The 12,461-nt window shown below is 43.4% G+C and overlaps 1 protein-coding gene across 4 annotated transcripts; it reads right to left on the bottom strand.

Moving 5' to 3' along the window:
• Nucleotides 1–7,945: 7,945 nt before the first annotated feature.
• On the bottom strand, nt 7,946–12,083 carry LOC139351216 (zinc finger protein 25-like). 4 transcript variants are annotated; one of them, XM_070993008.1, is made up of 6 exons: nt 11,749–12,064; nt 11,166–11,283; nt 10,934–11,049; nt 10,215–10,459; nt 9,991–10,112; nt 7,946–9,872 (listed from the first exon to the last, which is right to left on the bottom strand). In XM_070993008.1, the coding sequence occupies exons 1-6, from the start codon at nt 11,939–11,941 to the stop codon at nt 8,588–8,590; spliced, it is 2,079 nt and encodes a 692-aa protein (XP_070849109.1). In that variant the 5' UTR covers nt 11,942–12,064; the 3' UTR covers nt 7,946–8,587. The 4 variants fall into 4 exon arrangements, with proteins under 4 accessions (XP_070849109.1, XP_070849108.1, XP_070849107.1 ...); XM_070993007.1 differs by having other exon boundaries at nt 7,952–9,869; nt 11,151–11,283; nt 11,749–12,083; XM_070993006.1 differs by having other exon boundaries at nt 7,952–9,872; nt 11,151–11,283; nt 11,749–12,068.
• Between the last annotated feature and the right edge of the window lie 378 nt (nt 12,084–12,461).

Raw genomic sequence — 12,461 nt, 5'->3', positions numbered from 1 at the left:
TTGTTTCATGTGTTTTCCACTCTGCAGTTCCCCTCATCTCTTTGGAGTTTCTGATAGACACTATATGAATCCTGCCAAGCACCAAACCTCAAGCAGACAAAGTCAAGAACGAGCCGGTGAAGGACTTATTTCTGTTCTTGTCTTGATCTTAGTGCTGCATTGAACACCATTGACCATCACACTCACAGAGACTGGAACACTTAACCAGTATTAATATAACTGCAGCTGATTTAAGTGCTATTTATCAGATCAATTTCTCAGTGCGCATGTTACTGATGATTCCTGTATGTCAAAGTTAGCCATAGAGTTCCACAAGGTTCTGTGTTTGGACCAGCTTTATTCACTCTATATGCGCTTCCTTTAGTCAACATTATCGAGAAACACTGCATAAATTTTCATTGCTTTGCAATTGATCAACACTTGTGTTTATCAATGAAGCCAGATGGCACCTGGATCACATTCTCAGTTGTATTAAGAGCTAATAACCAAGGAAATCAGTTTATAACCAAAAGTTTCCATGCTAACATCCAAATTAATATAGATGGTAAACATTACCTGCTAAACATCAGCATGTTGGCATCGTCACTGTGACTTTTAGATTAGATGAGGCTAGATGCAACTTTATTGTCATCATCAGAGTGCAACAGCGAGACGAAATGCAGTTTAGCATCTAACCAGAATAACAACAACAGTCATAATATCCAAAAATTTAAATACATGCAAGTAGTGCAATTGGCATGAGTTATAAACAATATGAGGTACTGAATTGAATTTTACAACTTTGACACTGTGTGAAGTTTGCATGTTCTTCCCCTGCATGCGTGGGTTCTCTCCGGCTTCCTCCCACAGACCAAAAACATGCTCATTAGGTGAATTGGTGACTCCAAAATTGCCCCTAGGTGTGAGTGTGAGCGTGAGCGTGAATGGTTGTGTGTTGCCCTGCGATCGACTGGCGACCGGTCCAGGGTGTACCCGCCTCTCGTCCATTGACAGCTGGGATAGGCTCCAGCCCCCCTGCAACCCCGAAAGGGATAAGCGGTATAGAAAATAGATGAATGGATGGACATTTTGGGATTTTTGCTCATTTGTTGAATAACAAACATTTAGCATTATGGCATGCTTAGCCTAGCTTAGCACATGGTCTGAAAGCAGGTTGAACAGCCTGGCTAACATCTGCTGCTTGGACAGAACAACTCTGCACACATTTCATTAGAAAGACGACACAACGAAGAAGCCAGCTAAATTAAATACTGATTACCAAATATTAGCATGCTAGCATGGTTAACTAAAACAGTGAATGTTGTAAATACTACTATCTAAACATCAGCATGTTAGCATCATCACTGTACCCATGTTAGCATGTTATCATTAAGTGTCATTTATATTTTACTGCTTAGATATTTTGGGTTTTTGCTCATTTGTTGAATGATAAAAAGCTTAGCACTATAACATGCTTAGCTTAGCTTAGCTTAGCTTAGCTTAGCTTAGCACTTGGTCTGAAAGCAGGTTGAACATCCTTGCTAACATCTGGCTAACATCAGCTATTCTCTGCTTTTCAAAGCTGCTTGTACAGAACATCTCATACAGATGACACAATGAAGGAAATCAGTTTATTCAGCTCATTTAAAACATGTAACAAAGAGCAAATTGTTAGCTGCAGGACAAATACAGGCAGAGCTCATACATAACTTGAGGGCTAATGCACATACACAATAAACTGTGTATCATCTTAATGAGTGAAATAAATGATCCCAATCAAATGTCCTTTCTTTTGCAGCTGCAGTGCTGATAGTTTGGTGGAGCAGCACTGATGTTGACTTTGACTGCTTCGTTTCTTCTGTCCATTCAAGTGGATGTTTGACAGGATTCAAATGACCTGTGAACTGAGACTGCTGCTTATGCAAATGAGAGACTATAATGTGACCCAGAACACCCGTGTGTTCATGTTCATGTTGTTTAAAGCTGCTCCAACAATCACTGTGAAATTTTGAAGGAGAGTATTTTTGTTAAAGTACAAAATGAATTAAGAAAAGTAATAAAAAGCATGTTGTACACAAGGGGCATGGAATTATGTTCAACTCCTCAAACTTCTCAACTCTATAAAAGGTTAAAACTGGATACAAACAAATGGAATTTATTCCATTAAGAGAAATCTATGTTCTTATTTAATGCTACTCTTCAATAAAATGTCGTTTCAGGAAATGTGATTGAGTGAAATCTCTTTTATGCTGCTCTAACCCATCTGTGAAGCTGACGCAGTGCTGTGTTTACAGCCTGGGAGTTTTCCTACCCGCTGCAGAAACAGCAGAGGTAACACCAGGCTGCTGGGCACAGAGAACGAGGATAGAGAAAACCTCAACAAACAAAGATCCCTGTCGCTCAACACAAATGACCATTGCATCACAGTGGAAAGCAGGCTGGTCAAGAACTTCAATAACAGAGCTACCATGATCACCATGATGGTGTAAAAAGCCCTCTGCTTTGATTGGTCAACCCGCTCCCCGTTCCCTCCCGCTTCCCCCGGCCCAGGACGAATGAGAACACAGAGAACAGGAAGGCTGAAGAAAGAGACGGCGATAGAGGAGAACGTCAACAACGAGCAAGAATAGATTATGTTAAATTTACCATTGAGCTTTGATGCACCAAGAAATATGAAGCAAAACATCCAAACACACACAATGCTGATATTTCTGATCCTGACTCCACCTGACTGTCTCAGTCTCAGGTAGGTGATGGGGTGAGCAACGGCCAGGTAACGCTCCACACAGGTCAGGAGGTGAAACAGAATCTGCCCAGGTGAGATAATGGCATACAGGTACCCTCCCACTGTCATTGCACTTTTTTGGTTGGTGAAATTCCCAAAATAGTAAAGGTAAGAACCCAAGACAGCAATCAGCTCCAGGACAACCATGTTAAAGGTGAAGACGTCAGAGTGGCTCGTCATTGCTGCCGTAGCAACAGAGCGCTGTTTCCTCCATCTTTGATATCCCACGTAGAGGACAAGGATGAAGAGAGGGAGGCGGAGGGCGTCGGTGATGATGAGGGCTGTATAGACTGAAAAAGTTTCTCTGAAGAAGAGGCAGCCCTCGGGTGGAGAATAGAGGGAGGAGATGGAGGAAGAATTGACGGACATGTCTATTTGCATGGATGACTGGAGGGACAGACAGTGAAGAAAAAAGAGAAAAACAGCATCAACACAAGCCAAAGGACACGTGAGAATTTGTTCAACAGCAACTTACCACACTATTTATCTTGAACGCCTCCCTTCACATGTTCAAAAATCAGCTGCTTTGTATTGTATGGCTGTGATCAGTGGCTATAACTGCAGGGACTTAATGAGCCTTTTTAAAATCAAGTCCAACTTGATTGAACTTTTGGGACATGAATTTGCATCGTTGACCAATGGGAGGCCACTCTGAAGAAGTATAAGTTTCCTCAGTTGGTTTTGTGAGCTCTTCTCAGTATTTGGATCATTGAAGAAACAATAAGACAAACATTATTATTCTTCTTATTATCATTATTAGCCTCCTGCCAGATAAATGCAGCAGCGTGACGTGACGTTGTGTCTCACTCTTATGTTGTGGCATTAAAATGCTTTTTCTAACTTCCCTGCACTTTTTCGTTCTACACTTTGATGGCATCCACAGTGAAGATTATTTCGGGCATCGTGAAAGCATTTGGTCATTGTTCATCCATTCAGTTTTCTTACGAATGTATATTGATATAGTGACCGGAGAAGCTGTTCAATCACACCCACCTTGTCAGCAGTCGTTCTTTCTGATCGTCCTCTTCCCGAGTCTCCAGAATCAGCGACGGCTGTTCACTGCTCTCTGCTCCGAATGTGTGTGTGCATTGTACAGTGGGTGGGACTGACAGACGCCGACTGGACTGTGGAGATTTTGCATATTGCAAATCAAACTACTAATTTTGTGTGACTCTGGACAAAAAAATTGCAGCAGGCAAATTGTCTTAATGGCCTTCCTCCTGTGTCAGATCAGCTGAATACTAACCCCACCGGCACTCACTACCAACTTACTACCATAACCATGTTTACATTTGGAAATCTGTTGCAAACATGCTGTATTGTCAAAGATACAGGTGATTTCATGGTTGTGGTGCCCAAAGCAGCAACACATGATGCAGAAATGTAAAGAAACACCTCTAAAAACAAGAAGGTGGAGCTGGTTTTTACGGGATATTATAACCTTTTGGAATTTTATGCTTATTAGCTTTCTCACCATCGTTAGAGCGTTACCGTCATAGGTCTGTAAATAAGTGTGAAGCTCCAAATGAGAAAGGACGTGTTAATTAGTGTGTTCATCTGAATCCTATCAAATGTGATGGCCAGAAGTAAATCTGATGGCCCGGGAAAAAAACCCCTCTAGATTTAAATATTACTACTTCGGGTACTGCTACTTTATCAGCATCTGTTGTCTCGAGCTTTTCAGCCTCTTTTATGTTTATGTATTGTTTGATTTAGTTCCCTTGAACAACCTGAATGAATTCATTTTTGGTGAATTTCTTGCATTTTTCCCCCTTTATGAAGACCATCTTTAGGATCATGATGAAAGCTCCTCCTGGTTTCTCGGTTTGACTGATTTGAGCTTCCTCTGCAGAAAATGACTTCCTGCCCTCCGTCTGCAGTTTGTGCACCACCACAAGAGGGACGCGCCGTCATGTGCAAAAAACCTATTGACCAAATAATTTATTGTGTTGTATGATCTGTTGTCTGACTTTGACACATTAAGTTTTGCCCCACCAAGAAAGGCTCTGATTGGCTCGGTTTGATCCAACCTGGAGGCAAACTGAATTTTATCAAAAGTTCATCCTAATGCACTCATTAGCTGAGCCATAGGTGGAGCTGGCACTGTGGTGCGCACTCACAAGTTAATGTGTATTACTATGATTTTATTGTATAAAAATGACATGATATCCACCCTATATCGTTTTTGGATTTGAATAAAAACTCCTCTGTGTGGTAAATGTCTGTTTTTGAATATGTGTTGGTTGTGAAGAGGTGTGTGTTCATGCAGGGCAATATGACAAACTGATTCAATGAAGATTAGCATGATATTCCAATAGTGCTGCTGCTGCTGCACTCAAAAAAGGTGAAAAACACATTAAATGTAGAAAGTATCGCCAGCATATGCAAAGCCTCACAGACCTGCTCTCACCTGCTTTTCACATGCAGGCACACACACCTTTAAGTATTAAGCTACGTTTGTTCCAGATGTAAGTGAAGCAGTGAACAGTTTGACGACACGGGAGGACCATCAGAACGATAACCTGCAGAGGTGGGTTCATTTCACAACGTGTGTCGTCACATTTTATTGTGAGATGTACTTTAGTGTAAATGCACATTGCTGTTGATGATTTCATTGCTTCGTTAACATTATTTCCTGGATGAACTTTCACATTCATCTTACTTGACTGAAATGTATAAAACAGTCTGTTTAGATGTCTTTATATTTTCCTGGAGAAATCAGTGCATTGAAACTTGAGAATGCTTGAAGAGACCTTTTAGGACCAAAATGATTCACTTTCTCCATGACTTTAACATTTTGTTTCCCTCCATCTGTCTTCAACTCCCCCTTTCATCCCCCTTCTCCTCCTCAAGCCTCCATGAAGACAAACATGTCAGTCAACTCCTCTTCCTCTGCTAACCTCTCCTTCTGAGGTTGATGAGGTTCGCCTTCTGGGTTTGTGGCAACCACATCCATTTCCCAGAGATGATGCTTGTGGGGTTATGTGTCTGCTCCATCACCTCCATTGGACAGGCTCTGTTTCACCTCCTCACCTCTGTGGAGCGCTACCTGGCCGTCTTTCACCCCATCACTTACCTGAGGTTGAAACAGGCTGGAGGGGTCAAAAGTGTTGCCATTGGGTGTGCTTGGTTACTGAGTTTCGGATTGGCTGCTGCAAATCATCAGGTGGGTGGGAACAGGGAGTGTGCTGGCCAATCAAAGCAGAGGGCTTTCCACACTGTCATGGCTATAAGTGCTGTGCTGCTGTTAAGCTTTGGGGGGAGTCTGATTGTCAATGTGATGCATGTCTCATTTGTGCTTGATGCGTGTGTCATGTTGATGGCCACATTGTGGCTCGATCTGCCGAGCAGGATGGTGTTACCTCTGCTGTTTCTACACCGCAAAGGGAAACTACAATGTAAACAAAACACAGAATCACGATGAGGGCAGGACTGCATGAGAAGCATCATACCACAAGCTCTCAAAAAAAAGCAGAGTTTAAATATTTCAAAATACTTCAAATAATCATTTTACATTCTGTGGTTAAAAGTTGAATTTGAATTAGAATTTACCATCTGAAGACAGTCAGAGCCACAGGTAGATGTAGAGAACACCATGTGCATGCATTGTTATCTGGTTTTAAAACAAATCTGCCAAAAGAAAATCTGGATGAGGGATGAAGATGAGTAAGACCCTTGTTTGTCATGGAACCATACAAACATTTAAAGTTGTGTCATCTGCATACAAATATACGTAGTGCCGACTTGGAAGAATAAATTTATTTATGAATAATGTTAAACTAGTAGACCAAGAATAAACAGCGTCATTACAAATGGTAAGAGTGCTTGACTCTACACCTTTGGCATATTAGCATGCTAATATTTGCTGATTAGCACTGGAGGAAAAGTAGAGCTGAGGCCAAAAATCGTTACTTTTTCAGTTAGTTAGTTTCTTAACTATTTTGGTGGAAAATATGGTCCCAACCTACTTTGGATGAAAACACTCCCACCTCTGTATGACGAGGAGGAAACAGTGATGTGGGGCTGATTGTGATGAATTACCATTTCTCAGGCTGCAAATGAGACAGGAATTAGCGAGTTAGCTATCAGTTTTCTACCTGGAATGATTCAATTCAACGGCCTTTAACAACATTGACTTATTGGTTGTCGTGATTTCCTCTAAAACTGGCTGATGTGGTGAAGCACACCCACTAACACACACGCCGACAGGTGTGCTGAGCTAATGACCTCTTTGTTTATGGATCATTTGAATCCTGGCAAATGTTAGTCTTAATGGACCGCGTCCATGAGATGTACTTCAAAGATTCCTGCTTTGTTGGCACCGACGTAAGTTCAGCTGTTCATGACTTAGACTGTTTTTAAAGTTTGGAAATTCATCTTAGTGTTAAGGAAGGTTTCAGAGGTGTGAGATGATGAATGTCTGGTATGGTCATGAGGGTTGGATCATGACCGAAAGAACTAGATCGCGGATACAAGTGGTCGAAATGGGTTTCCTCAGGAGGGTGGCTGGCGTCTCCCTTAGAGATAGGGTGAGAAGATCAGTCCTTCCTTAGGGGCTCGGAGTAGAGCCGCTGCTCCTTTGCATTGAAAAGAGCCAGTTGAGGTGGTTCAGGCATCTGGTAAGGATGCCCCCTGGGCGCCTCCCCTGGGAGGTGTTCCAGACACGTCCAGCTGGGAGGAGACCACGGGGAAGACCCAGGTCTAGGTGGAGAGATTATATCTCGACACTGGCCTGGGAACGCCTCCGGATCCCCCAGTCAGAGCTGGTTAATGTGGCCCGGGAAAGGGAATATTGGGGTCCCCTGCTGAAGCTGTTGCCCCCGCGACCCAACTCTGGATAAGCAGTGGAAGACGAGTGATGAGTGAGTGAGTGAGTGCACTCATCAGTAAATCTGCAGTATGATGTTTTTCATGTAATGATGCAGTATAATGACATGATAGTATACTGATGTATGACAATGCTGTATTTAACTGAAGGAATAAAAGTGCGTCAGTCAGATCTGCTCTCTGATGTGACCTCCCTGCAGCACCATAATGCAAAAACTACATTTACTTGATGTCATTTAGCACAAAAGAGTTCACTTCTCTCACACGCTGAGATGCATTTGGATCAGATGTTAGAGGACGATCAGAAAGAAAGTCAAATAAAATCAACAGATTAGTTAAAGCTGTAGTTTTTTAGACCTTTTCTTGCCGATGTGTGTTAACATTTTATTCACTGATTCTTTGCACTAAACTCATTTCCAGAGTGTCTTTTTAATGGATGTTATGATTAAACACTTGTGCTTCTGTGTTTTTACTCATTTAAATGTGTTTTAAGCCTTTTCATGTTTTTACATTAACTTTCAAATCATTAAATGAATTTTAACTTTCGTGTATATAAAAAAGTTTCTGAACAATGTGTCACTGCCTGCTGTGATCACTTTATAACAAATAATTCATAATTTAGGGATCTAAATATTTACAGGGATTTTTTTTTTATTAATTTTGAATTTTCATTCCACATTGAACCTTAATGGCCTTTGGGCTTTCTAAAGAGGGGCTCTCCACCACTTCAGGTCTACATACCAAAATTTGGTTTATGATACCTGCAAAATTAATGAAATTCCCACATTTTACTGGCAGCATTTCACTTTATTCCACACTGTCACTGTGAGCGTTAACTTGGAGCTGTTAGCGCGGCTGCAGGCTCTTCGTCCTCTTGTATCATAAGGCGACAGTTCATCTAGTTTTCATATCCTCAGAAGACACACAGTGTCTGCACGGTGAAAAGGTGCATTTACAAAAGAAACGAATGAAATAAAGTGAAAATATGAAATAGTGTCATGATGCAGCTTCTGCCCCCTGGTGGCTCCTCATGTGTGTTTTCAGACAGTGACTCTGAGTGAAGGCTTTGTCACAGACGGAGCACTTGTACGGTCTCTCCCCGTTGTGGGTCCTCATGTGGACCGTCAGGTACGTTTTGCGAGCGCATGCTTTGCCACAAATCCCGCACACGAACGGTTTGTGGCCCGAGTGGACCGTTGCATGGTTATCCAGATTAATCTTGCGTTTGAAGGACGAGCCGCAGTCCGGGCAGCGGTACGGTGTCTCTCCGGTGTGGACCCGCATGTGAATCGTCAGAGGCGATTTGGTGGTGAACCCCTTGCCGCATTCGCCGCATTGGTACGGCTTCTCGTTGGTGTGCGTTCTCATGTGGATCTGCAGCTGCTTGCTGGTGAGGAACATTTTGCAGCAAACGTCACAGAGGTACGATCTCTCTCGGTCCGTGTGGATCTTCTCGTGTTGTCTCAGCGTCCCAGGAAGTTTGAAACGCCTCCCGCAGATCTGACAGCCATGCGGTCTCTCCCCTGAGTGGGTCATCTTGTGGCGGGACAAAGATCTGTAGTCGCTGAGGGATTTCCCACACACGCCGCAGAGGTGCGTCTTCTTGGTGGTATGAGTCCTGCAGTGAGCTTTTAGTTGCTCCCTCAGTTCAAACACTTTGTGGCAGGTGTAACATCTGTGCCGCTTTCTGGCCTTATGGAGCTTCTGGTGGTCCTCTCCCGCGTGGGCATCCACGTGCTCGCTGAGGCTGAGAACGCTTAGGAAAGACTCTCCACAGATGTGGCAGTCTTCAGTTTTGTGGTGACTTCGCAGATGGTCCGTCAACGCCTCCGTGGACTCTGAAAGCTGTCCGCACACGCCACAAAGACTTCCGGGATCGTCCGCGTGACTCCAGGCGTGTTTGACAAACGTGACCTCCGATTGGTGCAGAGCTCCACAGACTTTGCAGGACAGAACAACGTCGCTGTTGTCAGTCTTTGTCTCGACAGCGGGACATCTGGCTTTTTGTCTCTTTGTCATCGTCGACTGCAGTTCAGAGTTGCTTTCTTTCAGCTCCTCGTCGCTTCTGTCTGGTTTCCACTCATCGTCGCTGTCGTTCGTCTCCTCTCTTTCCTCTTCCTTTTCAATGCCATCGCTGCCGTCCCCTTTGCTCTCAGCAGAGCAGGCCGCAGATTCCTCAGCTGGTTGGAATATATGATCCTCCTCATCATCATCATGTTGTGACGTCGAGCTGCTGGACACAATGCCGACTCCGCTGCCCTCGAAGTCCTGGACAGGGCTGCTGAGGGAATAAAAAAGAAAGTTGAACTTGGTTTCATAATCACATGATCAGGGATCACGTATGGCTGTAATGAAAATCCAAGTGTCCCATACTTTTGGTCACAAAGCGTATATTTGACCTTTTATGATGACGGGTCATTTCATCACGGGTCAGCACGGCAGAGGAGCACAGAGAGTATTCACTGATGACGTCTTCTGTCTGATGGACCTCCTCCTCGCTGGACCGAAGTGTCTTTTGTGTCTGGAAAAACAAAGAGGTGGAGATCCATCAGCTGAAAACATGTGACAAAGAAACTGAACGCCTCTTTGTCCTAAAGGGTAACAACTGAACACGAAGAAGTACCTTCAGTCTGATATAGAGTGCGGACTTCCTCCATCCTGTGCAGCCGAAGCTCCTCTGGATCTCCTCTGGTGTCACCATCTTCAGTTTGAGAGGCTTTAATCTCCGTCTCTTGTCGGACGTTAAGATGTCAAAAGGTTTGTTGTCTCTGGAGAGCTGAGGGAAGGAAGACTTCAACAAGTCCACAAAGTCGGCCTCCCGCAGGCCTCGAGGACACTTCAGCTTCAGCAGTGGACATTTCTTCAGAACTGTCAGAAGAAAGAACAGCGTCAATGAAGTGAAATGAAGTGGTGTGAATCTGAAACGAGTATTTTTTGCAGTAAGACTTCCTTTCAGGGCTGAGCTCAGCAGCCAGAAGCTGGACCAGAAAACTAATGGAAGCGGTTTAGATCAGCGCTTCCCAAACTGCTTCTGAACCAGGCCAGTCCTCGTACTTACACGATTCTTTTTATTTAGGAAAGTTACACGAAGGCGTCAGAACCAAAACCAACACTCGGCCTGTTTTTAAGTCACAGCATCCATTCTGGGAACCACCAAAATTCACCAAAATGACAAATTCACAGGACTGAGCAACAGCACAAACACCAAAACCAGATACCAGACTCAGGTGGGTGAGGTCTAACTGAAGCTTTAAACCAGGTGTGTGGGACACAGGCGATGTCTCCTCTCGACCACTCAGACTCTCTTTACTTCCCTTTAAATGTATTTACTTCTACACTCACCGCTGTTTGACAGCACGACGGTCTGAGAGTCCTCCAGGATCCGGATCCTGAGATCGACGTGGCTCTGTGCTTGACTGATCTGAGGTCTGCCGGGCCTCCTCTTCTTACACTGACCTCTGTGGGTGAAAGATATGTTCACTAACAATGTGATGAACTGATGTCATCATGTGGAAACTTCATATGTTTCCTGTGTGACTCTAACAAGTGATAACAGTGCCTGTTTATGAGGAACCTTGATGGACTTTGATTAGTCGAGTCCTCCAGGTTCTCCGGATGCTCAGGAGACTCGTCTTCCTCATCTTCACCCTCCTCTTCCTCAACAGGGCAGAGGCTCCTGCTGCACTTCAGGCCTGGAAAAGATTGTCAGAGTTTTATTTTGAAATTTTCAGGCAAATACTGTATTAAAATTAACTTCAAATAAAAAAGACCAACAGATCAATTGATTATCATTATTATTATTATTATTATTATTATTATTATCATCATCATCTCTCGGAGCAGTCGAACATGTGGAGTCTCTGCAGGATGTTCTTCTTCAGCTCGACTGCTGGAGAGCTCACGTGAATTATAAAGGTAAATGTTAATTAAATAACGTGCTCCGTGGCCAATTATAATAATGCCGAATTAAAGAATAACATTTGCTAATCGAAGAAACGTCTCAAATTTTGTAATTTGATGTATGAAAATTTCTGGGCAGCCAAGTCAATGATAGATTACAAGATATTTCCGTTGAGTTCGACATGCCGCAGAGGAAGCAAATCAGGCCTTTGGGGTTGCTGAATTAAAATTTTTATGCCAAGAACTGAAAGACCGACCTGCTTTGTCGAGAGAGACCCGCGGCTGCAGGAGAAGCTCCAGCTGCCTCCTCTGCAGCTCGATCTGCTGTCTGAAGCCCGAAGCCTCCTCCTCGTAACCGGCTACGATTCTGTCTACAACCGCTAAGATTTCCTGGGAGGCGGCGGCGAGTCTCTCCGTGACGAATCCTCTCAGAATCTCACCTTTCGACATTTTACTCGAACTTTCAGGCGAATCCGCCGAGTTTTATCTTCAAACTACAACCACAGTTATGTTTATTGTGCAGAGGTTCATTCGTTCTTCGCATTGTTTACGAGCTTTACGCGTTTCCGGTTTACGTGCGTGCATCAGTGTCATCCGACTAGAAATCAACACCTCAGTCAAGTGTTCCACTTCCTCTCCTCCGCCCTGAGGTTTTAGGGCGGCTGCGCATTTTACCTCAACAACTGGAAAATTGAATTTTAGATAAATAAAGATCAGTTGACATAAAAATAAAAGTAATAATTAAGTCCACCGATTTCCTTAAAAACTGGGTCCACAGTTAGTCCTCTATCCCCAAAGTGCCCCAGCAAAAGCTTTCATTCACTCTACAAATGTCAGAAATGAGCCTTTAACTGTAACTGTTGAATTAAAGTCCTTCTCAGGTCATGAAAATGTTTCCCAGAAGGGCCACAAGTACTGCTTAAGTAAATGTACAAATACCACAAAGAAAAAAAACTCAATTACATGCAAA

Source organism: Chaetodon trifascialis, chromosome 23, assembly GCF_039877785.1.
Source record: "Chaetodon trifascialis isolate fChaTrf1 chromosome 23, fChaTrf1.hap1, whole genome shotgun sequence".
In the NCBI taxonomy this organism is placed as follows: domain Eukaryota; kingdom Metazoa; phylum Chordata; class Actinopteri; order Chaetodontiformes; family Chaetodontidae; genus Chaetodon; species Chaetodon trifascialis.
This window is presented reverse-complemented; position numbering and strand designations above follow the sequence as displayed.